We start from the raw sequence: 26,649 nt of genomic DNA, 5'->3' as shown, positions 1-26,649 counted from the left end.
AACCATAAGGTATTAACACACTACTCACACATAGTTTATCCTAAGCCTAAACCTCTAGCGGAACTGATTGCATGGAACAGCTACTGAAATAAACTGCAGCTGAAGCTTGTTCCTGCAAGTTTGTTTAAGTCTTTCAGCTGGAGTGTCAAATCCAGTTTTAAATATCCATAAAGTGTGCTCAGACCACTCAGCTGCTATGCCACTGTATGCTCTCTTCATTTTTTTGATGCACAGGTAGTGTAGTGTACTCTAGTGGTCACAGAACAAGAAGGACAAAGCACAGCAAGAACACAATATAAATCAGGAGACAATTTCCAAGCATGTTGGAAAAAATCCTTTTTTTTAATAACACAATTATGTCTGTTACATAAAGTAAAAACCAAAATGAAACCCCTTTTCGTCCCTATCAAACCCACCCTCATCCCGACCACCTCGGCAGTATTGTGCAGCGATTCAGTCTGGGAATAAAAGCATGATGACACAGACAAGACTTTCCTTGTAGGACCCAGAGACAGAGGACAAACACTGTGCCCTACATAAGACCAGAGTGAATATAAACATAGTCCATCATTTAAAATATCAAAATAAAATCCACCAACAGCTTGTCTGAGATTACCAGAAACCTTAGCAGTAGTACAAGCATAGTTTATTTATACTTTCCACATCCTACTTAAGGCCCCAGAAACTTCAAGCATGCTTGCTACTTGTGATGAACCTGACATGGCTTTCTTTCAACTCCCCCGAAATGTCCAGGCAGTGCTTTTTAGCTTGAAATAAGCACTAAACATGATGTCGCTGTCTTAGTGTTCCTTGAACATGCTGCAATGAACAATGCCTGAGGTAAGTCAGAGACAGCACCTCACACTTTGTGTGCTTTTAGGCATTCTTCAGCTGATAAGACAGTCAGTGGAGACTTAGGCAGCCTGCAGAGAGATGGGTCACAGCTATTGGAGTAAAAGGGCTGAAGTCTCACAATACTATGTGCAACACTGGGAGGGCCTGAAACCGTTTTCTCAGCATTGATAGAGAGGTAATGGTGGAAAACACAGGTGGTAGAGAAACATTACCTATCCCAGCTGCAAAATGTACTGATTGTGCGAACTGCAAAAAAATGCGGGTAAAAAAAATAAATGATGGAGGGTGGATGCTTTGTGTCTCGTGTGTGTCACAAGGTTGGTATTTTCTAGAAAAGCAGTGCTCCCATGCTGCCCACTTCACTCTGCTCCTTTACAAAGATTTCAAAGTACTGGTAGATGATGGTCACAGCCAAGAGGATTCCTGTACCCGAACCAATGGCACCCAGGAAGTCGGCCATGACAGACAGCCCTCCTATGCAGAGGCCACCAAAGGCGGCAGCTGTGGGGATGTACCTATAAAAAGTAAATCAGTTAGATATACAGAAATATTGTTGAGGACAACTTCCATATGTTGCAACATGAAACTTGATACTCTGTTTGCTTTGTACCTGTTAAGCTCGTGCACCATAGAGGTTTCTCTGTGTCCCCTCATTACCATCTGCTGCTCCTTCAGCTGCTTGGCCACCTGAGACACACACAGTGAAAAATGCAGGTTCATTTCATGTGGAACTGACACACGAAGCAAGTTGCAAATGCATATAGAAAAAAACACAGCCTTACATCTTTGGCAGAGGATCCTGAGACCTCAATCCAGGTTTTGGAGAAGAAGGCGCAGGAGCCGAGCATGAAGACGATGTAGATGACAGCGTGAACCGGGTCGTCCAGGACAGAACCAAATGACTCCGGGGGAGAAAGGTAGTAGCAGAGACCGCCTACTGGGTACGCTCGAGCTGGTCCACCACTCGTGGTGTCCTAAACAGAAAAAGTCTGTTAGTAAGATGCTACAGGTGATACAGCACAAGAGACTGAGCCCGATTGTACCCTCTTTATAAAATAATTAATACTCCTTGATCAAATCTCCTGTAACCTGTGAGCTGTGTGCTAGTTTTCTCTTAAGTTTGGGTGTTGAAACTGGGTGTTGTAGCTGTGTCAATGTTTGATTGCACCACAAAGTTTCACCAGGCATAAAGTCCACACTAACCAAAATATTGTTGCAGAAACTGGCGTTTTAACTTCCTGTGGTCAATCATTTAACAGCAATATTATTGATGCAGAGATTATTACAGAGTTGTCAAATCACATCAAACAGAAAGAAAACAGTGGGGCTGAAAATCTGAGACATTGTCGTTGCTTGCTACAAATTAGGGGGGTCTTATATTTGCTACATTATGATCATCTCACAAAAATAAAGAATTTGTTTGGTTGTCAATCACCATGTTTGTTGTTTTTAATTTAACATTATGCTACCACCTGTCATACTCACTCATGTCCAGTTGTCACATTGCTACACTATAACAAAGAGCCTAAAATTAGCTAAAGTCAATAACCAAACACCAACAAATGGGTACATAAACTCAGATACTGCATAATGATTAGGTGATAACAGACCTGCTCCTTATCCTCATCTCTCCCACCTTTCAAAACAATGCGCCATGACAACCACTAATTTACAGACGACATCGCACCTACTAAGGGCTAAGATTGACCTTGTAACTTAAACCCACGTTGGAACTATTTCAGCAGCTGCAACCCTTATGTTATACATAAACTCCAACATATGTTATAATATATCTGAACGCATAAGCTGGCGCAACCCAGGACAGTTTTTAAGCGTTTTGCAAACAGAGATCGGGTGTTCCCTAGGTGAGGCCCCCATGTTGTACTTACAGACCAAGTTCCCAGGAGGTTGACAAGGAAGTTGCCGCTGAAACGCGTTGAGAGCATCTGAGAAATCACGTAGAGATTGGAAACCAGGGCAGACTGCAGGATGATGGGGATGTTGGAGGTGTAGAACAGTTTGATCGGATAGGTGTTGTATTGACCACGGTAGCGTGCTGACTTAATGGGCAGATCCACCCTGAAGCCCTGGTGAGTTAACAAAGTGTGCTCATCAGAAAGCTGATATTTGTTTTGTTTAAATCGCTTTAGTGCAGTATCAGCAGGTAAGACACTGGGCTGTACATATTTAGTTGATGTTGCCAGCTCACCTGGAAGTATATCACCACAGCAAACACAAAGACGGTGGCGATGAGGTTCATGAGGTTAGGCAGGTTTTGTCTGTAGAAGGCCTCTCTCAGGGCGCGCACCTTGTCCGTGCGGGTGGCCAGAAGATGAAAGAGAGCAATGATGGCTCCCTCAAACTCAGTACCTGGATAAACAACAGGAGTTACAGTTAGTTATTATATTAAAGACCAAGATGTATCTCCTTTGTCACGCTCAGCATTAAAATGTGTCTGTTCCCAGTGCCCATACCTCTGCCCGTGTTGACAGTGGTGGGGCTGAAGGCTTTCCAGACGATCGTCTCACAGATGTTTGTTGCGATGAAGAGAGAGATACCCGAGCCCAGACCGTAACCCTTCTGGAGCAGCTCATCCAGCAGCAGGACAATCAGACCTGCGACAAAGAGCTGAAGAAACGGAAAGGAGGTTTGTATTGAGACGATTCAGGCAGACAACTAAACATTATGACAGTCACAATGAACCAAATAATAGAAAAGGACAACAAGGGTGCTGATTACTGGATGTAGACTTGAAACTCAGTGTTACACACTCTGGCCCCATAGGTATTTATCTTCTATTCAGATGAGGTTTCAGCCCTCAGACCTTCTTCAAGAACCATTAATTGTTATGTGATGCATATGGAGCCAGAGTGTGCAATAGTCACATGAACCATTAACTGTTTTTAATTTTCTGATTTTGTCTGTCCCTCTTAGGGAGAAGGATAACATGTATTTAAAATGTCTCTGTTTGCCATGAAAAAGAAAATAAAGTCAAAGGAAAACCTACACTGCCCAAAAGCCAACATGTTTACATTTAACCTTTAAGTGCTTCACACAACACCTGACTCTAAATAACACAAGGTTGAATGACTGACTATTAATACTGTTAACTAAATATGTTGGCAGGTAACGATTAAGGGTTAAATGTATTGTTTTTGTGTGTTTTTAACGCACAGTTTCAGTATAATAACAACAACAACAATAATAACTTTGTTATTAACCTGAATGATGATGAGCAAGCATATCCCAGCACCCATCTCTGAAGGGTCTCCATACATGCCAGTCATAACATATACAATGGCCTGTCCAATGGTGATGATCATTCCAAACACTGCAAAAAGGTAGAAAAAAATGATTTGCAATTAGGAATCTTGCAGGGATAGCTTCTACTGATGTTACTGAAAAATGAACAGCATATCTTATCTGCTAGCTTCAAAGCAAATAAAAAATATTCTCAGTTTCAAAGGTACGTGACAAGTTGTCTAAAAATAGCAAATACAGTGAGTAGTAGACCTACATTTCTGAGCTCCGTTGAAGAGGGCTCTGTCCTTGGGAGTGTCTCCCACCTCAATGATCTTTGCACCAGCCAGCAGCTGCATGATAAGGCCTGAGGTGACAATGGGTGAGATGCCCAGCTCCATCAGAGTACCTGGGGGTGAATAGCATTAGTGTCACTGTAAGTCTTAGTAATAACAACAATTGCAGCAGCACAAGAAACAATGCATAGGGACCTATGTCTGTTGACCTTTGACTTATCACATGTGATTGTGTCAGCTCTGATAACAACACTGGATTTTGATTATTTCTACTTGTTGGAGCTGCACAGGACACAGATGAACCACCTAGTTAACTCTGTTAAACAGTTACAATTCAAGCACCTCTGTTGGAAGCAAGGATTACTCTCATCCAGTAGAAGGGATCTGCTGAATCTGACGACATGATGCCAAAGAGAGGAATCTGAATTGAGAAAAAGATGTGTATCAAACAATTATCACCACTAACAGAACCAGCAGGCTGTCATTAAGGTCTGTCATCAACAGATACTAACCTGGCAGCACACCAGAAAGATGAATAGCGTGATGGCGGTCCATAGTACTTTTTCTCGAAACTGAATCTGCAAGGATAAAAAAGGAACAAATGTCATTCATGTTCATAGGTATATGCACATGTACACATCACAGTCATGTTGGAACTTAATCATATATGGTAAAAAGCCTATAGGTACCTTTCTTTCTGGTTTCTGAATTTCTGGCAAGACCGCACAGAAGGGCTTGATAACCTCCAAAAATTTAACTGCAGAGAGAAAATAGCAGGTTAAATGACATAAGCAACATTTCATTTAAAGCACTCACTTGCAGTATCCGAAAAATGTGTGTCTTCTTTAAGTTTTGGTCTTCTTAAACCAAGTTACTTCAGATGCCTCGTCATCACTAACCCTGACCACCAGCTAAACAGCTGCCAGCAGTCAACTGGCCAATGCAGCGACAAGCGGTATTTTCTAAGCAATATCTGGATCTTCAAACAAATAAGCCTAAACAAGGTTGGAGTAACTAGTATCCAGTGTGCAGTTATTTTTAGACAGTTTGCGAGCTGGCTGCTCAGTGTTTCGTCTTGGTGTTGATCAGCTGTGTCAATCACTGAAATTGACTTTGACAGCAAGCGATTTAACATATGACACAGATGTCTTATCTGCTACTGCACTAGTCAATTTGGTATCACAAATCTTTCAACATGCTCATATATAAGGACGAGAAGAAACCAGCATCAACTTGTCTTGACAGTAAACTATCCTAGTCAATACAGCTAGCCTGCTGCTAAATAGCGTTCAATCACTAAACGAGTGAGCAATCACTTAAAAAGCAGGAAGCTTGGACGCCTATTTGAAAAAAAAGGAAGGCAATGTGTTAGAAATGCGCTGATTGTGAAGCAAACGTTACTTAATCACAGAAGAGAGTATTTTAAAAGCTTCAAATGAGCTCCCGTTGTGAGCTAGCTACAACTTGCCACCTAGCGTTAACCTATCCAAGGTTAGCTAATTAGCTCCCCGGCGATCGCTTTACGACCATTATTGTTCGAGATAAAACAGACAGCAGGTATTTTTACCACCCTGTGTGCGCGTATAAAAGAGAAGAATGTCACGTACTCCCCATGGTGTCCTAAGGCCGACTCCTCCGTGTTACTGGTACCAGTGTGAGTGCTCAGTGGAGTCAGTGTGGCTCCATCAGCCGCTCCGTAAGAAAAGAGAGAGCAGGAGAGACACGTCACCAGACAAGCCGCTAACACACGTCACTTCTCTGAGACACACACACACACACTACATGATGTACACTGAGGGACGGGCACGGTCCTGTCAGTGAGGACACTTTATTCAGGGTGACAGACAAATGCAGACAACTCGAAACATGCACGATTAAAATTCACTTATTGATTAACATTTATAATTTAACCTCCTGCAAGACAGAGCTCTCCCATCCGCCAGAGGGCGCACTACTCCAGACTCAGCAGTCGCTCTGAACAGTACACACCTCCATGTTTGAGCCCTTCCTCTGAGAAAGAGCTACTATTATTATTATGTATACTTATACAGTCAATGCTTTTAAGTCAGTATTTAAAAATAATAAATTACTACATGAATAAATAAATATGCCTATGAAATAAATTAAAAATATGGCTGTATAATAAATCCACAATAAATCAACAAATGAGACAATATAATATGAAATATATTTTTTTGTAAATAAATAATAAAGTTAGTCTAAAAAGTAAAGTAAATACAATGATAACAAATATTTATAAAATAAATGCAAAACACACACACACACACACACTCACACACTCACATCAACACACATCGGATATATTTTTTATTTAACTATATGGACTCGTGTTTTGACATTTATTTTGATATTCATATTTGCATTGCCTCATTTGTGTATTCATTAATTATTTTCATAGGTATGTTTATGTTGTAGTCATATTTGTTCATTTATGTATTCATTCAATATTGACTTATTGCATTCCATATGAAAATTGATCTATTTATTTGATATCTATCTAAATATGGGGTCAGACCAGGAATGGATGAAGACAAGAGACATGTATAGAAAACAGTGCAAGATGATACAAAACTGTCATAATGAGCCCACCTAACTTCCTCTATTTGCTTGCGTTATTAATCCATCCTTGGACTGACTGAGTCATGGCTATTGATTTTATCAAGCACATGATTTAAATGATTAGATGGAGATTTGTTCTATGGGGTGTTGTATGAGTGTTATCTCAGCACTCCCACTGTTAATCCACTCAGTAGTAGCCTACATTAAGTTAGCTCCACCTTCTTCTGTATCAATAATCATGATCAAATAATATCAGAATTATTCTTAAATGAGAAATTCTGCACAATGAGTATGATTACTTTATATATGTATATATATATATATATATATATATATATATATATATATATATATATATATATGGTTCAGTGACTTCTTTGTGCTGTTACTGAAGTGTATAGTTTCTCATGCATCATTTTCACCACTAGAGCTCAGTGTTGTTCCATATTTTTCCGTGCTTGTGTATTTTTGTGTGTGTGTGTGTGTGTGTGTGTGTGTGTGTGTGTGTGTGATCTGATCGTCTGTCAGATGAAAACAAAGAAAAGTAAGGTTCATATTGTGTAGATTTATTGAAGAAATGTTTGTTGTTGTGGTTATTTGTGTATAATGAGAAGGTTTCATTTCTTTGCCACAGTTGTCAGCTTTGGCTGCACAGTGCTGGTCGCGCACTTAGCCACTGACCCATAATAATGACACAATAGCACAGTGATTGGGGCCTTCATCAGATCAGCCTAAACCCTCTGGACCTCCTATCATCTATCAATTGATCTGTTTTCCAGCAGAAAACCCACACTCATTCAGAGGCTGCATATCTGCCGTCAGATAAAGAGATATTTGTTCATGTGGTTTTTCGACCTCAGCTTTGATATGTTAAACAGAAGTTATTTTTAGTTGATGGGAATTTATTTCTGAATTAATCACACTCCATTCCTCAATAATTGTTTAATCTGCAGTGTTTCTTTAATGATCTGAAAAGGATAACACAGCATGTGCAATCAGTCCCCTGGCGCCAGAAAATTCAAATAGTCTGTGGCAATGCACAAACACATTTATAATCTTTTTGTACAGAAGAAATATCCATGCAAATAAAACATGACTGCTGATCCAATTAGTAATGTCTCCCCTACAATAAGACTGTCCATGTGTGTACCTGTGGAGGACATTGTGTCTGTCTGCAACCTTCAATTATGTAACCTCACCAATATTTCAGTGTATGCCTCGCACATGGAAAAAAAGCCATCACCACTCTATTTACACTCTACATTTCCCAAGAGCACAGGATACATAGGGTCTGCAAATAATATTTACATTTTTCATTAACATCATATGCAAGTATGGCATAATTTTACAGCTGCTAATGTTTTGTGTAATTATTGATTAATTTGACATTATTTTGTTTATTGATCGCTTAATTGTTTTATCTATAAAATGTCAAAATTATTTTATTTTTAATTCACAATTTAGCATGTACATTTTATGTAAATTTTATTTTTACATTATAGAAACTGGAGCCAGAAATTTGTCTTTTTTTACTCAAACATTGTATGTTTTATCAAAATAACAAATTCTTTTTAATTTAATCTCAACCAGTTGCTTCTGCTCTGCATCATTTACCAGCTTGTTCATATTTGGTATTAGTATTGGTATATTTCAGTTAAAAGGCTAAAAGATGAATAACATTTTCATCTGTGGTTGAAATGAATTTATTCATTTTATTTATCTATTAAGAAATGACAATGATGATTGAAACTAGAAGGAACTAGAAAGAATTTATATTTCGTGTTGATATGTTGACAAATGCGGTAGTGTTACCATGAGCACCGTCAACTCCTGCTATAAAGATATTGATCTTTACAAGATGGAACAAAGCTTTTCTTTTGTTCTTTGGTAAACTCTTATTTTTTTCTCTTTGCTGATCCAGCCAAAACCCACAAAATATAATGAAAAAAAATCATCTCCTGCTTCCTTTTTTCTGGCTAAGGTATAACTCACTGCCAAAGTTTACATGCTGGCAAAATGTAAACATAAACCCTTCAGGTCTGCGTGGTGTGGATTATTTTGTCTAATTTTGAGTGGAAAACATAGAAAAAAGACAATATTCTTGCTGATGTATAGAGGCATCATTTCTAAATTAAGACTGGTTCATAATCGGTTAAAAACTCCTTCAAGCTGCTTTAAAAATAAATAAATGAGTCTCTTTGAGCACCACTACTCTCTCTCTATTAGTAGCTGACATGCAGTACAGTGTTTAAATGGCTAATGAGTGCCCATAACTTCTTTCTCAATGAAAGAGTTCCTTCTTTAATCACACGCTCTATTTCCAGTAAAAAAAGATGTAAGAAGCAGAAGCAAACTCTTTGATGTGTTCATCGACTGAAGCCACTTCTCTCCACACACTTCCGCTGTCATAAAATACATCATCTCAACCAAATGTGCTCTGATTTCATTTTCAGAAAAAAAAAACCCACACCATCCAGATTTTCACATACAAATTACCTGACACATATGCCTCCACACAGTGTTATTATTCAGAGCGAGACATACAGTCACTGTGAGGAGTGGGGAACTGAAGTGAGCAGGAGCACACACTGATGTCGCTCTGTGGCTACTTAGCTAATTTGCATCTATTGCAGATGAGTCAGACTTTTTCTTCTTTATTTTTAGAGGTACATTAATGTAAACAGTGATTCCTTCTGTGAGTGTGGAGGCATGAGTATGAGTCAGTGGGCAGTTTTATTAGAACATAATGGATGGACATGAAATAACAGTCTGAGTTACTGGCAAGAGCAGAAACAAGGAAACCCTGTCTGCTGAAAATTACTTTCCAATACAACTAAACTCTCTATCTTTCAAAAGAAATACATTTTCTACAGGATTACGGTCATAGTTTTAAACACATGGTTTATGTTGCAAAACTGTTGCAGTTTGGTTAGGTTTAGTCAGCAAACTACCTGCTAAAATTTGGTTATCTTTTAAAAGTATGTTGTTGTTTTTTAAAGTAAGTTAGTTATGTAATGTTACGTATGTGATGTAAGTCAGTCAACATTTTCTCATGAAGGGGTTTCTTTGGTTCTTTACAATAAGAAAAAGAAGTCCCATGGAGTACTGTGTAACACATTATTAACATGTGACAATTACTGTATCACCATTTGAACATCATGATAAATCCAAGGTTAGGAAAAAATACCAGGATTAGGTTGAAAACAGAGTACTGAACACCAGTCTTCAGGCACCGCTTGATAGTGGTTTTACAGAGGCTTTGACAATTTTGAGAGATTCCTACAAATTCCAGTGCCTCTGTTTGGTTTACCCCAATATTCTTACCGTAACCTTAAACAATCTCACTCTTCGAGCCTTAACCTGTCCAACCCAGTTTGTTGCATGGAAACATTATGAATCAAGTTATAAATATTATTGAATCTGCCCCATCAGTACACAGCAAGCTTATCAAAAACAAAATGACATTTCCCACCCCTTTCGAGTTTCAGAGTTTATCCGAGGTGAGGGTCAAAGGAGAGCGAGTTATAAGCTATACAGACTGTAAAGCCCTCTGAAGCAAATCTGTGATTTAGGGTTATATAAATAAAATTGACTTGAATTGACATATCTGCATTCTGCACACTGTCTTAGCCATGTTTAACCCTAACACATGGTCTTTCAGTGGACATCAGTCTATCAGCGGTGAGCATATTAATAGCTTTTGTTTTTTGGTTTGAAACTTCTAGATAATCATGTCACATTCCTGTCAATCGGTGTTCCCAGAATCGCAATGAGTGCTGAGCTTTTCACCAGCTGAGAATGAGCATTAAAACACATCATACGCTCATCCGTGCAAACACTATTTATGTAAATGAGGCACTTATGTAAACCCACCACTGAGGACAGTCTTGTCTTTCAGTAGGGGAAGGGGACAGAGATATCAGTGGATAAAGAGAATCCCACGTTAGTTTGAAGGATAGGGAGAGCTAAATTATAATCCTTGGCTGCATATTTGAATTTTGATTTAAATTCATAATAAGTTAACAGCATGTCTGGCGCCTGTTTACTACTATGAGCACATCAGAGTGGACAGCTGAGGCTCTGTTGGGATGAGCCAATTGTGTCAGAAAAACTGTTTCACAATGGGTTTTATATATTCACAGTATTTATTTGTTTTTCATGCGTAAACCCCAACTGCTGTAATCCCCAGCTAATCCAATCGAGGCCTGGCAGTGTAATAGTGTAATGCAAGCCAGAGTGGCACCCATGGAGTGATTTAAGAGGGCAGAAAGTCTTCCTTTATTTGACCTTTATGGGTGAGCTTGAATAAAGAGTGTGTTAATTGTTAATCTGTGCCTCTGATGGTTCATTATACTAATTAAGAGGTCAGTGTAAATGAGTGTGACAGAGTGAACCAGCATGCTGTGGGTACAACAGGGCCCTCGGGCCAGGTCAAGGCCTGACGCCTGGCAGACAGCGTCACTGCCACCGTTATATAACGCACCAATTACGTCTTGGCTCCGTTTAGCTTTTGCTCTCTTGTTTTTCTCTGCCTCTGTGACTGGACGGGCAGACCCAGCCTTTGTGCACTGTGTTGTCATTTCATGTTCTTATAAACTGTCAGTGTGATTCTATTAAGGGGTTAAAACCTGAGCTATTAGATGTTGGTTCTGTTAGTATTAATATGATTTAACTGCAGTGGCGGCTTTGTGTGAGAGCAGGATCAATGAGAGAGAAAGGATTTTATGAATTGAATGATTTATCTTGGAATGGGGTCATGCTGATAAATAATTTTTGGTTTCTGTTACATCATGATGTAATATTTGTGCTGATTATTTGACAAATTATTCCTGGAAGCATTGTAAGCCCCTTATGATTAAGTTGTTTTTTTAAATCTGTATTTATGTTGTATAGATTTTATATATATAAAATCTATACAACATAAATACAGATATATATCTATTTATGTTGTATAGATTTTATATATATATATATATATATATATATATATATATATATATATATATATATATATATATATATATATATAAATCTATACAACATAAATACAGATTTAAAAAAACAACTTAATCATAAGGGGCTTACAATGCTTCCAGGAATAATTTGTCAAATAATCAGCACAAATATATATATATATATATATATATATATATATATATATATATATATATATATATATATATATATATATATATATATATATATATATATACAGCTCAAATATATATATATATATATATATATATATATATATATATATATATATATATATATATATATATATGTAATATGTCTATTGATGTCATTTTACTTCAGATTTGGGCTGAAAAGTTCATCAGAAGTTTAACAAACTAATATATATTATTTTATTTCCTGCAAGCTCCAAAAAAGGCAGTAAGTGGATTATGATTATTTTAGTCATGCAAGCAGCAGGATTCAGGATTCTATATTCCCAAATACAATAATCTGCTCAGACATGTTAACTCTCCCATTGTGTTCAGGTCAATTTGAGCTGTTTCAAGTTAAAACAATTGATACATTTTTTCCAGTATATCCTGACCCTAACCCCTAAACATTAACCTGTTTGGGATTAGCAATACACCCTTTTTTATGAAATACATCTTGTCTCGTCAAAGAAGCAAAAGCACAGGTGCATTAACATACGGTTAACAAATTCCAGCGCTTTGGCTGACTGGGACACTTACAATGAAGTGGAATGGAGCCATTGTAATTGTTATAATTAAAGCTGTGCTTTTCCTGCTCTGACAAGTCAAAGTGTCTGCTGTAAAAAGGGTCAGTAGTCAGTTGTTCTGGATACCTTACTTTAATCTTGACCTTTGAACCTCTTTCCTAACCTTTACCAGTTACTGGGTACTTGACCCTGGGATGGCGCCTATTCAGTCCGAGGAGAATTGCTCGTCTTCACCCATAGACTTTCCATTATGATGATGTCACAGCAGGGAGGTGAAGAGAAAGAGACATGCTGTTGATTATAATATGTACACTTTATTACATTATTATTTATAAGTTATATAGCGTTTGAATGTCAGGTGCTGAAAATGTTGATGGATTTTGATTGACTGTCAGTGTTTCTGTCATTCGTTAAATTGATCAAAAAGTAATCCTAACTATATTCACTACTGTTTTAAGGTTCCCATTATGTGCTATATGGAGCTGGAGAACATTTAAATCTGAAAACATAAAATAAAAAAAACACAGATGTCATTTGAGTCATCATGTCTCAAGTCAAGTCACAAGTTTTTAAATTCCAAGTCCAAGTCATAATGCCTCAAGTCCCCATATCTGATGTCTGAAGACTCTTAGCATTGTTTCAGATTCATAGCTTGTGTCTTTTAGAGTTGTGACAAGTTGACCTGATTCTAAAAATTCCAGTGGTCGTTTAATCAGGGCAGCAAATGGGAGCTGAACTTAAAAATAGATCCTTTGTACAAAATGAGTGCAGCCTACACAATGTCTTTTTCAAATATCTTCTCTCAGATTTTATGTGTGGGAAAAGGAGTCCTTAGGAATAATTAATAAAAGCTGCAATTCAATACAAATTCCTTAATTTTCTGTCAAGAACTTAATTAGGAGATAAGTCATGTCTATATATAAGTCATTTAAAGTGATTATAAGTTTTAGACACACCTTAATCATTACTGCAGCCAGTTGATTTTAGAACACATATTTAGTAAAATGCAGTTCACCTTTATATTCAAAGGGTTTCAGTTGATTGTAGTATAAACGCACCTGTACTTGTGGAATACTTGTGCGAACAAGTGTTTTGTATTTGTACTTCATTTATATTACTCTGGAGCGTAAAACAAAAAAGTTTCAAGTAGGACTGGGTGTGAATATGAAGGCACACAAAGAAAAGCTGTGACAGTAAGAAAACTACAGAGTATTTCCAGTATTCACACACAGCTGTCACTCAAACGCAGCCTTATGAGGGAGTGCTGTGGATGTATCTGTAGCATACATTATCTGTCCTCTCATAACACTATCCTGACACTAAAGCATAGCTGCCTATAATCTCTTCTGGCCTGACCTGAAAACCAACTTTGGTGCACACTTCTTCTTTGGTGGCTGAATCCCAGTCAAATCATATAGAGATTTTTAAGCAGGTCAGGAGATTAATCCCCACATCTACCACCATCTTAATCACATGAGATTTTTTTAAACTTTTTTTTTTACATTTGAGCGGGAAGGAGTAACCCGCATTATGTTTCTGTTTTTCATCTCTCCCTCATTACATCATCAACCTGTTTATGTAACTGCCTGTGCAGAGTTTGTCACCATTCAATAAACTCAATTTAGCACCTGTCAAATCAGGCAGGCTGTATTCCTGAAGTTCTTGCTTTCCTTTGACATGACGTTGCTCATTTTGGAAGTCTAAGTGTAAAAACTCATCTTTTACAAATTAAACAACAATTAAAAGTTAATGGGAGGTTTTGGTATGAAGAAACCTGAATGGCACCATGTATCTTGGTCACAGCAGTGGTGACTGGTTTCAACCCCCACTTTGTTTTCACAACCCGGGGCAGGAGCGTCCGCTGCTTGCTTGCACGCTAAATTGTGTGACGGACAATGGCGCAATTCTCAGATGGCGGTGAAAGGATGCGGTGGTGCAGCAGATCATAAGAAGAATTCATCAGACAGTTGTTGTCTGCAGACCACATTGACTGGTTGTGTTCACAGATTTAATTTCTTCACCAAAGACACTAAAAAAAAGATCTGTGTGATATTCTAGGCCATGTGTTGTTGTTGTTGTTGTTGTTGTTGTTGTGTATGTCAACAAGCATAAAATCAGGGAGGATGTGGGTGAGTTCATGCAAGAGGAATTAGGCTTCATTTATTTGTCATCTATCAGGCTTCATGCAAACATTCAGAGTGAGAAAATTACAATTATATTCAAGGATTTACAAACGGTATGAAACACACATAATCTCGAAGACACATAACCCAAAATGCAACCACCCATGCAAAAAATAGAAAGCTTTGCAATGTTTTTTTTCCTGATGGTTGCGTGTCCTGTCATATCTCTATGTGTCAGGCAGTCAAGGGCAAATCATATCAACATCAGATTGCTGGGAGGAAAGTGAAGCTGTGATAGTGAAAAACACATTTGGTCTGAACCAAAGACTGTGAAAAAAAGAAGTGGACGTAGTCATCAAGATGTTCCACATGGTTTGTGATTTTGAAGCCTCAGGTTTAGCATTTTGGTGGTCGCCATCTTGGCTTTTTGGAACCAGAAGTGATGCTAAGTTATTAGCTAATGCTAGAGCTAGCTAGATATCTTGCTTAGCAGGGGCACGCGTCATTCAAAATGAAAAGTGGACTCCTTAGCCCTAATGCTGAACAAGACATTTTAGACAACCAGAATGTTACATTTGACTTTGAACTGAAAACACACTGTGAAAGGGTCAAAGTTTGAAAACAAACAGAGTGCAATGCTGGCGACCTGTCACTTATAAGGTAGCCCCAGCCTAAACCATAACCAGCTTTATAGTCTATTTTACTCGGGCCATAATTTACTGAAGGAATATCATGCAGTATTGACTTGAAACTAGAGATTTCGACCATAAACTCATCAGGAAAATGTTTACTGAGGTAATAAAGTGGAGTCGACCCCTGCTGGCCATCAGAAAGAATGAAGGTTGAAGGCACACAAACCACATTGGCTTCACTATTCAGACCCAGAGGTTGTGGATTGGACTGGAATGAGCCCATATGCAGAAGAATTGTGGAATAGTTAGCTGCCTTTCAACAGTGTAATAAGCGAAAGTACTTCACAGTTATGAGATAAACATCAGTCTGCTGCCGATAATGAGTAAACTGCTGAGAGATAAGGAAATGACTCTATGGCAGAGAACAAACAAGGGAAATTAATTCTACATCATGCACAACCTTGAACTTCAGCTGCGAAAGGATGACTTTACACTGCAAAGGAATGAAATTATTGTTTTTGGAGGTGACATGTGCATCAATCACAGGACTCTGTGCTTTTAACTGCAGCATGCACCACTATGTGAGAGCGATCACAGTCTGAATGCTTATGAAGTGATGGAGCGGATTTGATGAATGAATAGAGTATTCATATTTTGATGAACGGGGGTGTGACTCTCGTGGCCCTTAAAGCTATGGCACTATTTCATTCCCAGTAAAGGCTGCTGTTGCCATAGCGATATTAACCGCTGTTACGCAACTGCTCCACTTACAGTGGCAACCTTCACAAAGCAATGGGCTACAAGCACGCACATGCACACACGTGTCACACAGTGATATGCATGCAGATGCTATAGTATAGAATAACAGTGAATCTACAATATGTGAATGGTGTATGATACATATGCATACACTAACAATGTGATGACAGAATGGGATCATTATGATGGTTGAAAGAAGCCCACTGACCCTGAGGCTGTTACACAACATTGGCTAACATCCCCCCCTCTTCCCACAGAGTGCAAATGGAAGAGCTTATATTCTTCGCTAACCATCCTCTCACCCATCAATCTTTCTATCCCTCTGCAATCAGACAGCACAGAAACACCACATGCATGTCCTACTTCTGGACTGACTCTGGTTCTGCATGCAGCTGACCTTTAGCAGTCTATTAAACATACATTGGGATCTGAAACTGGCATGTAAACAGTATGTGCTCATAAACCACCCTAACCCTTTCCTGACCTAGACTCTTAAAGATTAAAGTGTCTGCCCTTTACTGGGTTACAGTAAGGCGTATGACCTTTTATTGTACTGTCCTAAAGCACCACAGGATTACAGAATAGGCAGGTCGTAGACTGAGACATACAGAACATATGTGTTGACAGACAACAGTTGTTGTAGAGATTATGACATGTATATAACAGCCTACTGAAATATTTATTTCAGTAGGCAAGTCACATAAAAATTTGGCAACGATGAGTAAATATATATATATATATATATATATGTATATATGTATATATATATATATATATATATATATATATATAGTATACATGCACTATACCAAAGTCTTCCAAAAGATGTTGTTATTACCCATTTCAATGTGTTGTTTGGCTATATTTTCTGAACAGAGCCACTCATTATAGTTAGTATGAATGTGTATATGTCAGACCTCATAGGGAAAACTATTCATGGCCCAAACCCAGCAAGCATGTGACAGATGGTGACTTACAGGAGGCCACTATTTTCAGCATTAATCTATGAAAGCATACAGATTACATTATATGATGAACTTCAACCAATATGTTCAACTGTATCAGATCATTTTAATGAACTACAAGGAGTATTTTTTCTGATTATGAAACAGTTTCAATTTAATACTGATTCCTCTATATGACCTACATAAACACACAAGACCATCAGTGATGTCATTCATAGAGACACGTACCAAGTAGGGAGAGACTCAAAAGTACTTGAAAGACACACAAAGCAGCTACAAAGAGACACAAAACAAGTGCATGTGTGTGCCCAGGGGCTCATTATCTTATAATCCACCTATGGTTTCACATATGCATTTACACTGGTGTCTTTTTTTCACTCACTTCCAAAACAAATGCACCTGCTAGCCAGATTAAGACCTTTAAGACTGGAGGCTGTGGTGCTCATGGAAACACTACCACTTCGGTCCACAGGGGCTGCCAAATCAACACAAAATAAAGTTCACTGTTACTTTGTGTAGCTGTGTGCAGGTACCGTACACCATGCGTTAAGACTGACGGACATCAAAATGTGTGTTAAAAGTTGTTCATGAATATAAACCTGTGCTCTGTTTATCAGATTGATGTGAAATTGAGATGGATGTCTGTGGCAGCAGTACAGTACATTCCAGAGAGAAGACGCTGACGTGGTAATGGCCCGTGCTCTCTGTTGACACAAGCCTGTGTCTGCCTAATAGCTCATCTCCACGCAGACTGCCGGTACTCCTCACATGACACAGAGCCTGTGACTCTGAGAGCAGATTGTTCAGCTCCTCTCTGTCTGCCTCAGACTGGTTAGAGATGACCAGGACTGGCTGAGGCAGCCCAGGCTGCCGTCATCCTCCTCCTGCCAGAAACAAACCCTGTCTTTTAAACAGATAGATTCTTCTAGGCTGATGGAAACAAGTCCATAGATGTGTTTGGGTAATCTTTTTAACTGGGCTGCTCTCCACAACAGTACATGACATTAGAAGCCTGAGGCTCTGCATTTGCTCTAGTTATTTGTCTGCACAGCAGGTGGTAAGAGTGGGCGTGCTCTTTGTGAATGCAGTCCTATCATGCTTTCCAAAGTATTTGTAGAGATATTAATTATGCTGTCATCATGTGCTTGCACTGGCTGGCACTCAGAAAGCAGTCATGTGTATGCACCCAATGGACGATCTCCTGGATATTTACATGACATTTGATCACTGCGGCATTTACATGTTATTAAGTCTGTGGTTTCTTTCTTTAGCCCCGTGATGACAAAGCTCCTGACCTTGTCAACAAGCAAAGCAAATACAGAAGAAGAGATACAGATGTTAACACAAACCCAAGTCTTTATTATCCCCAACAGACTCTGGACAACACATACATAAACATAGAGGTATCCAAACATGTCCAATAACAATATTAATGAATATCATTATTATAACATTAATAACATGGAATGTAGTACTCGTCATTCTTTTTTTTCAACTTTCAGTTTATTTTATGAAACATGTAAAATAAAGAAACAACTCTATTATCATCTGTCCCTGATACCTATATGAATATAGTCTCTTTGAGTGAAAAATGAACAGGGAAAGAAAAATGGCAGAATGAACAGGCAAAAAAAAGAATCGGCTCTGTCCTCAACCCCTGCTCTCTCACATAGCCCTGTCTCAGAGTAAACACACACTTGTTTAACAGAATGTGTTTGTGTGTGCAAAATGCGGACACCTTCTTTGGAATCAGACATGTGAAAACATTTTTACTGTCCCCAGACTTCAAATTGCTTTTATTTGCTGCCTACCCTTTTGTCCTATATGGTTTAAACAGAAGGATGACAATGAGTAAATCACTGCATCAGTCACACAGATGGCTCGTCTATGTTATGTGCAGGTCTCTCATAGCCCGAAGATGGACACAAAGAACAGGAACATAGAGAAGCACCAACGCCAGAAAACAGGAACTGGGTCCTCTGAAAGGCCACCTACAACAAGGTCTAAATTTGAAGAAGAGAGGGGAAATCTCCCTCTGCTTCTGTAGTCCAGTACTCCTCTTTCTACTCCATGTTACTGTGTGCCATGTCTTTATTTAGTCTGTGCTGCGGTTCTCCAGTTCAGAGAGGATGGTGATCAAGTTCTGAACACCAAAAATGTAACCGCTGTCCAGGCCCTCGTACACCACGCTGTCCCCCTGGTAATGTCTGCATGTGGTGTGGGCAAAATCTATCATCCTCACATCCACCAATGGGGTTATGGGGTCGGAGTGGGTCAATCGAGCCTGGCCGACAGCTGAGCTCCCACTACTGACGCTGCCGTCGCTACATGTGGAGGACCTGCGGGGGAAACCAGGTGCACCTGCTACGTCACCCGCCTCCTCCTCCTCCATATCTGGTTCCTCCTCCTCTTCCTCTTCATCAGAGAGGTTGTCCTCGGAGTGTTTTTGGTGCGGCGCTCCATCGTAGATGATGAGCAGGGAGCTAGAGTAGAAGCGATACGATTCACAGGATTCCAGGGCGGCTTGCAGCTCTCGGAGCCTGCGCAGCACCGGGGACAAGAGTTCACGTCGTAGATGCCGTCCGCTGTGGAAGAACTGGAACATAGCCTCCTTGAAGTCGGGCACACTAAGCCTGCGGCCATGGAACTTGTTCATGAACATCAGCTGGCCCGTGTCACACCTGTACACCTGAAGGGATGGGGAAAAAAGAGAAGTCAGTGACTCACCACTAATTCCTAAATAACACATGGCAGTCAGGTTATTAAAGGAATAGTCCCAAAATGAGAAAAACAAGATTATAGCTTGTTTAAATTTACATGAATATTACGACTCAGAAAATTCAGATGGAGGGCAGGAATCAAATTGGAATATAGGAAAGTGACTACATAGTAGGGCTGGATGGATGCGCATGCAGCAGTTGTCACCTGCTGACACTGAAACTAATATTTGAATCAGTCTATAGAAAATGAAGAAAAGCCCCATAGGACTTATTTGCTCCTACTTCACGTAAAAGGACTATTTCATGTTCAGTTTGGTACACAACATCGTAGCCAAAGTAGTGTTGAACAACTGCAGTCTTGAGTGAATGTGCTTGACAATTACTGTCTTTTCATGCAGTACATGGATGCACCGCTGGCACCAGGCTCAGAACTGCCTCCAGTTGCATGCCCTCAATCTGAAAAGCACACTGATGCAATGTTGCAATTAGCAATGATGCTATTTTAGACCTTAAGAGGTGCTGGTAGGTGGATATGTAACTGTTTGTATGTTAAACAATGCTAACCACCTGCTGGCTGACATTTTACATATAACACACTGATGCTGACACTGATATATATCATCTCATCTAATTCTCCACAAGAAAGTCAGTCAACATAATTCCCAAAATGTCCATCTATTTAATCTAGCCATGAACATTGGAGCCAGTTTTGGTTCAAGGCCCACCTGCATGCCAGAGAGGCAGACTCCTATTACCGGTGCTGTGCTGGTCTGACACTTGCGCATCTTCCTGGCCTTTTTCTCCTCTGTGACGTCGTCTCCATGCTGCTGCGTGCCCATCTTCAGGTCCAACACACACGGCAACGTGTGCCGCCATGTCAGATTTTCCAACAGGATGAATTCTGGTAAGCTGAGTCAAGGAGGAAAGAGGATAAAACAGTGGCCTTCTTCTACACTAACCAACATAAAACTACTTGACAGGGTTAAATAAAAAACTGTGTACATGTAGGCTTTTCCCTTCACAGGTTCATGACATTGTCATTAATGCTATAATCCTTACAACACTGTATTTACACAGCAATATCAAGTAAGTAATGGGAACTCCAACGATATTGATAACTAGATTGTCATATATATTGGAGCTACTGATAAGTATGTATACATTTCAACTGCATGTAAATAGCAGGTGCTGAGGTGTTCTGATGGCTCAGTTGGCAGGGGAGCCTCTGAACAATTAATCTGGTGTTGTTCCACCCTGATACTGAATGTTGGCCAAATAGGGAGAAATTCACAATGCATTTCCCAGTCAGTGAAAGGATACTGTATTGGTTGCAGTGCATGGCCTCCTTTAACCTCTGCAGGTGGTGCTGCTGACTTGTGAGGGTCCAGGGGATGTGTTTAAGCTGTGGCACACCGTTACTGTGACTGCGCTCCAGTCTGTAGTAGTGCACCTCGGCCTCCTCCTCCAGTTTATGAACACTAGGCGGCAGACTGAGAGAGAAAACATTCGATTTAGACATAAAGAACTGTTGAAATGTTGTATAAAAGCAGAGCTCAATGGAATCATGTATTTCACTCACTATCATTCATCCAATACATTTACAATCAAACCATTCAAATGATTTGTTGTCAACAATTATGCCTTCCAGTTGTTTAGGCCACTCCAGGCCAGGGCTGACTAAGTTTTGTGCTTGTGTATATGGGTAGGGACATGCATCTATTGCAGTTACGCAACCCTGAGCCTGTGACCCTCTAGCTGGCTGCCAGAGCCGAGGATCAGCCTCTCACAGTATTTAGAGCCAGTTTTGCCTTAGGTTGTATCTGTAAGTCAATGTGTGCGTCACCAGATGATTAATGCGAATCTCCGGGCTATAGCTTTACCATTCATGTAAGAATGAGGATGGAGTTTTAAATATACTACGATTGTGTAACCACCATCTTCAATTTAATTTACATGAGCCTCGCTTTACGTGTGAAAGTGACTCACTTTTCCCCCGCCTGTTGATGCATTGACTACACCTTCTACTTTATCATGATTAACAGGTCCCTCAGTGTACTGCTGTCTCTGTTGGGACATTTTCTTTCATCTCACCTCCTGTTCTTGTCTTTAAAAGAATTGCATTCATAGATATGTCACATCCTATATCATTCAACTCTGTCCAGTAGATACATTTGATTGTAGTCTTTTTAACTCAACCTGTGATATTTTCTCTAACTTTAACCAAGTCATTTTGGAGCTTGAACTTAAACTTGACAATGTTAACTACATGATTAAAACAGCCAATTGTATGACTTTTTGATAATGTTAAGAACATATATTCTGTCATATTTCATCAGGTATTATACGCACCCGCTCAGGAGAATATGTTGATTTTCACTGTCCACTGAGAGCTGAACCTTCGGCTCACAGTCAGCCGAGAGGTCCTTGTTCTCCTGGTCTGCTGTTGGGTCACTCTGGAGGGGGTAAGCAATGAGGCAAAGGTTCCCTTCGTCATCCTCCTCAAAGCTCACTGACACCACACCTGAGAGTGGGAAATAGAGGGAAACAGAAATAAATCTGTTAAAGATTTGTCACGGAGCGGTTAAGAGACTCTTATAAAGAATCAAAGCACAATAGAGCTGATACAATTATACAAGTACTAGTGCTGCTGAGAATCTGTTATCTCTAAATCCCTAAATCTCTTTAAGATATATGTCCTAACAGTACCTTGACAATACTATAACAGAGGATGGTATCGAGCTATCATTAAATGAATATCAATGTGCATGAAGTGGGTTTTAATTGTGTAAAATCATACACAAAAACAAACCATGCTCTTATGCACGTCTGATATTAATAAGCTTACATCAACAGCATAGAGAAAATATCAGTCCAAACACAAATGACACAAGGCTGCAAAATTTTAACTGTTTATTAGCAAAAGATGGAATCTCACACAACATAACAAGTAATATACATCATACCAAACCACAAAGTATCACCACACACATAGACAGAAAACAACAACATTATGCTAGTTTACAGGCTTTATCTATAGAAGACCAACACAACAACAGCTTTCCCAAAGCTTTTTTGTATCAGAATAAAGCCTTTCCCCATGGTATGTTAAACCAGTCCATCACACTCTTTGCTGATGTCATCTAATTGTGTTTCATTTTTGAAGCAGTTAAAAAGTGTCTGGTAGAAGAATCTCACTTTGCATCCTTTTTAAAATGCTAGCTGTGTGCCAGAAAGAGAAATTGACTTACCTGTGCAGCCCCCTACAAACAGGACATCACAGCCAGTTGGCCTGTTTGAAGGAGGCCCACTTGCAGTCACAGCTGCAGCACCCTCCTGTGGCACAAATTGGCACATGCACAAGCACCTAAAAACAACACTTGAGCAGAAAGCTCTGTTTCCTAAAAATCTCAAACTGTACACTTAAATGTACACTTTACACACAGCCTGCAAAAGAGCATTTCCCACCTGACCTGCACACATGCACACAGAGCAGTGAAATAAAGAAAGAGAGATGCACAACAACACAACACAGCACAGCACAACACTGGTTAGAAAAGGATAGTAGGTTTACCTCTATACTGGGGGATAAACTTCCTCACTGCAGCAGGCACACTTTTGTAGAACTGATGTTCACGGGGGATGAGGGGTTTGCAGATGGTCTCCTCCCCGAGGCGTAGGACGCAGCAATGTCCCCCCACTTGGTGTAGGAAGGGTTCAAGCATCACCCCTTTCTCCATGTAGCACTGCTGGTGCTGCAGCTGGTTCTGCTGATGCTGCTGCTGATTTTGCTCTGCATCCATGGCCTTCTGGACCTGAGCCTCCACAGCCGGACCCATCCTCCTCTGGCCCTGACCACACTGCCTTGGGCATGAGGACAGGGAGGAGGAAATAGAAGAGAAACAGAATAAATAGCCAAGTTTTAGTGGATGCTTAATTCCTTTTTGACTCCTTGTCTGGCAGTTCTTGTAGCTGAGTAGAAACAGGAAGTCCTGTAAACGCTGTGGTTTGGACTACTGCTGCAGCAGCAGCAGACGGAGATAGATCCTGCTTGTGCCTCCACTGCAGACTGGATGCTCTCTGACAGCTGAGAGCTGGCTCTCCACTGGTGAAGCTCTCACAAGCCTTAAACTGGGCCCACCCCCATCACAAGCAATCCACCAATCAGGAGCACCCAAAGCAGGTTGTTGGGTGGTAACCCTTTGAGGGAAAGGAGCAAGCAAACAAAGACAGTGGTGGGAGGGGGGAGTCTGGGGGAAGGGAGAGAGACAGAGAGGAGAGCGGAATGTTGCCTGGAGCACACAAGAGTATTTTAAAATCTTAAATGATTTAAAAACATATGAGGCCAACAGACATAACAACATATTTTTTTGTTTTTTTTAATTGTAAGAACACACACACACACACACACACACGCACACACGCACACGTACACCACATTCAATCAAGTCACAGGACCAACTTATCGCTTATGCAAAATTATGTCAGAGTGCACGTGGGGTCTCACAAAAACTCGCGTGACCAAACAAACAAGCATGGAGGCAGACTGTCATTGTCACATGGTTGCACTTATGTGTGTTGTTTTTTTGCACTGAAAAACAAAAACAACAAACAAACAGGATATTTCACAAAAAGAGATATTCATTGATTGGATTTAAATCCGAAATATTGAAATATTGACAATATGTGTCGTTTGCTAACAGTGAGCAGATTTCCAGGAACAAAAGTGTTCATTCTGAAAGTTACATGACTGATGCTAGAAATGTCTGAGTTTGCTGCAGTGTAGTATCTCCAGTCGCTTTCTTCATTTGTTGTTAAATGTACTAAGAGTGAACTGTACCCATAATGTCATTCAGTGGTTGACAGAAGTTGAAGAAATGAAGAAGTTGAAGAAATGAAGAACATTTACCCTCTCAATATACTATATAATCTGCACATACCAGACTACCAATAAATTTGGCTGTAAATCTCAAGAGTTTGCACTCAACACTGCACTTCCTTGGGTGAAAAGGAAAGAATGGACAAACAGAGACTGCAGACAGAGACAACATGAACAATGATTTAGCCCTACAGGCTATATGATGTTCACACTGAGTGAAATATTCAAACCAAATACTCCATGGAAATACTCTCAATGTCTTGTGCATCGTTTTAGACAAACTTCCCCCAAAATTCTGTAGGTGCTGAGGGGCTACAGCAAAGCAATACAGTAAATAGGTTTGCATGGACCATTCATAAAAATTCTGTATTTTTTATTTATTTGACAGAGTAGAAGTTGTAAATTTAAATGGTGGCAGAGTTCAGGATGTGGACCAGGTATGGTTGGGGGTTTGCTGAGAGCTTGTGGTGTTGCCAGAGTGGAAACTATAATCCTCATCTCTCACCCTCTAACTCTTCTTGACACAGATTATCGTAGCAGGCAAAATAACATCTGATTAAGACAGTCACTCACTTCTGCATTCATGTGAGTCTACCTCAGATGAGTGCAAGGTTTATTACCAAAACATAGTGTAGGTTTCATTACATGTATGGTTTCATGTTTGTATAAAATCATCATGTAAATGTGTATGTGTTTATGTACTTGTGTGCGTGTGTATGTGTTTGTGTGTGCTATACATTACAGTTGGACACTGGCTAGTTGTGCAAGGAACAGAGTCAGAAAGCCCGGCACTAATCTCTCTAATCCTGCCTCTTGGAACACAAGAGAAAAATAGGCCATGACAAACAAGTAGAAAATAGCCACAGTTACACTTAAACTCACGAGTTGTGTTCATACACACAAACACATCTTAAAGCTTTCTTTCTGGGGGGATGGGGTGGATCTGGTAAGTCCTGGGCACCCCATACAAACACCCCTGCTCTAAAATTGGCACTGAGTTGGCACTCCTGGCTCCCAGTAGTCACTTCATGTTTTGTTTCAAGATAGTCCAACACACAGCACAGGTGTTCTCATTAATATATTTTTATATTTGTGTTGTCTGAAGGCTGCACAAGCGTAAAAGCATGATTTGGTTGTGAGTAGTAAATGAAATCTGTTAGCCAAGGATAAATGTAATCCCTTGGCACATGCTTGTCTTGCTGCGTAAACATACAGCTATGTCAATGTAAATGTCAGCACCTGCATTGCATGCTGTATTAAAATTAGAAATCCGAGAGTTTGAGATGGCAGATTGTTGGCAAGGGGCCGACATTAAAATCCGGGTAACCTCCATAGTTCATGATACAGATGATGAAACTGCTCAGACCAGAACAATCATTATGGGCGCCACTTACATCCTGAAATAAATACGACACTTACTATTTTAAACTCAGACAGTTCAGGCACTTATTCACAGACTAGCTGGCATAAACATAAATAATCATAAATGTATGTTAATCAAACAACCATTTAAGTAATTTACTTTATAACCAATTAGCCCTTCAATGTTTGCAGAAGAATATAATAGGCGCATGAACCAGAACATTTGCCATATTCCCACTGCTTGGTACAGCTTGACTCGACTCGAATTAACTTGCTTTGGGTACCAGGTACTCTTCTTGAGATCGTCTTCATCTTCATCACCATAGTGACTTGTGACATCATCTTCAAAGAGATACAAACACAGTGAGTTCTCTGAGTAGATCTGTTCAATCATCAACCCAACAGAGGTTAAAAAATCTAGGTCAAGTTAATAAAAGATGTAAGGTTGCTATTGACAGTACCTTGGCTATTAGAAATGTCAGGTTTGTGCAGGATATCAAATCATCCATTCTCTCTGACCAATCTGTGGCCTGCGGTGTCCACTTTTAA

At 39.6% G+C, this 26,649-nt stretch overlaps 2 protein-coding genes across 3 annotated transcripts; both read right to left on the bottom strand.

The window, feature by feature from the left end:
• Positions 1–289: 289 nt before the first annotated feature.
• Positions 290–6,114, bottom strand: LOC131968788 (protein transport protein Sec61 subunit alpha-like 1). Its single transcript, XM_059329813.1, has 12 exons — positions 5,999–6,114; positions 5,081–5,148; positions 4,904–4,969; positions 4,734–4,812; positions 4,373–4,504; positions 4,077–4,186; positions 3,330–3,483; positions 3,065–3,225; positions 2,745–2,942; positions 1,638–1,829; positions 1,466–1,542; positions 290–1,370 (listed from the first exon to the last, which is right to left on the bottom strand). The coding sequence occupies exons 1-12, from the start codon at positions 6,003–6,005 to the stop codon at positions 1,184–1,186; spliced, it is 1,431 nt and encodes a 476-aa protein (XP_059185796.1). The 5' UTR covers positions 6,006–6,114; the 3' UTR covers positions 290–1,183.
• A 12,358-nt stretch (positions 6,115–18,472) lies between these two features.
• On the bottom strand, positions 18,473–23,920 carry LOC131969193 (inositol hexakisphosphate kinase 2-like). 2 transcript variants are annotated; one of them, XM_059330371.1, is made up of 5 exons: positions 23,434–23,920; positions 22,212–22,383; positions 21,183–21,352; positions 20,588–20,763; positions 18,473–19,831 (listed from the first exon to the last, which is right to left on the bottom strand). In XM_059330371.1, the coding sequence occupies exons 1-5, from the start codon at positions 23,696–23,698 to the stop codon at positions 19,238–19,240; spliced, it is 1,377 nt and encodes a 458-aa protein (XP_059186354.1). In that variant the 5' UTR covers positions 23,699–23,920; the 3' UTR covers positions 18,473–19,237. The 2 variants fall into 2 exon arrangements, with proteins under 2 accessions (XP_059186354.1, XP_059186355.1); XM_059330372.1 differs by having other exon boundaries at positions 20,618–20,763.
• Positions 23,921–26,649: the final 2,729 nt, after the last annotated feature.

Source organism: Centropristis striata, chromosome 3 (assembly GCF_030273125.1).
Source record: "Centropristis striata isolate RG_2023a ecotype Rhode Island chromosome 3, C.striata_1.0, whole genome shotgun sequence".
Taxonomy (NCBI): domain Eukaryota; kingdom Metazoa; phylum Chordata; class Actinopteri; order Perciformes; family Serranidae; genus Centropristis; species Centropristis striata.
Note: the sequence above shows the minus strand (reverse complement) of the source record. Positions and strands in the feature narration are given on the sequence as shown.

Coding starts and splice junctions, on each gene's coding strand:
- LOC131968788 (XM_059329813.1), bottom strand. Junction 4,813..4,903: donor TCTTTCTGGTGTGCTGCCAG/GTTAGTATCTGT, acceptor TTCTCAATTCAG/ATTCCTCTCTTTGGCATCAT. Junction 4,505..4,733: donor AATCCTTGCTTCCAACAGAG/GTGCTTGAATTG, acceptor ATTCACCCCCAG/GTACTCTGATGGAGCTGGGC.
- LOC131969193 (XM_059330371.1), bottom strand. CDS start 23,698: ATGGGTCCGGCTGTGGAGGCTCAGGTCCAGAAGGCCATGGATGCAGAG. Junction 22,384..23,433: donor GTTTATCCCCCAGTATAGAG/GTAAACCTACTA, acceptor TCCCACTCTCAG/GTGTGGTGTCAGTGAGCTTT. Junction 19,832..20,587: donor TCTGCCTCTCTGGCATGCAG/GTGGGCCTTGAA, acceptor CCATCCCTTCAG/GTGTACAGGTGTGACACGGG.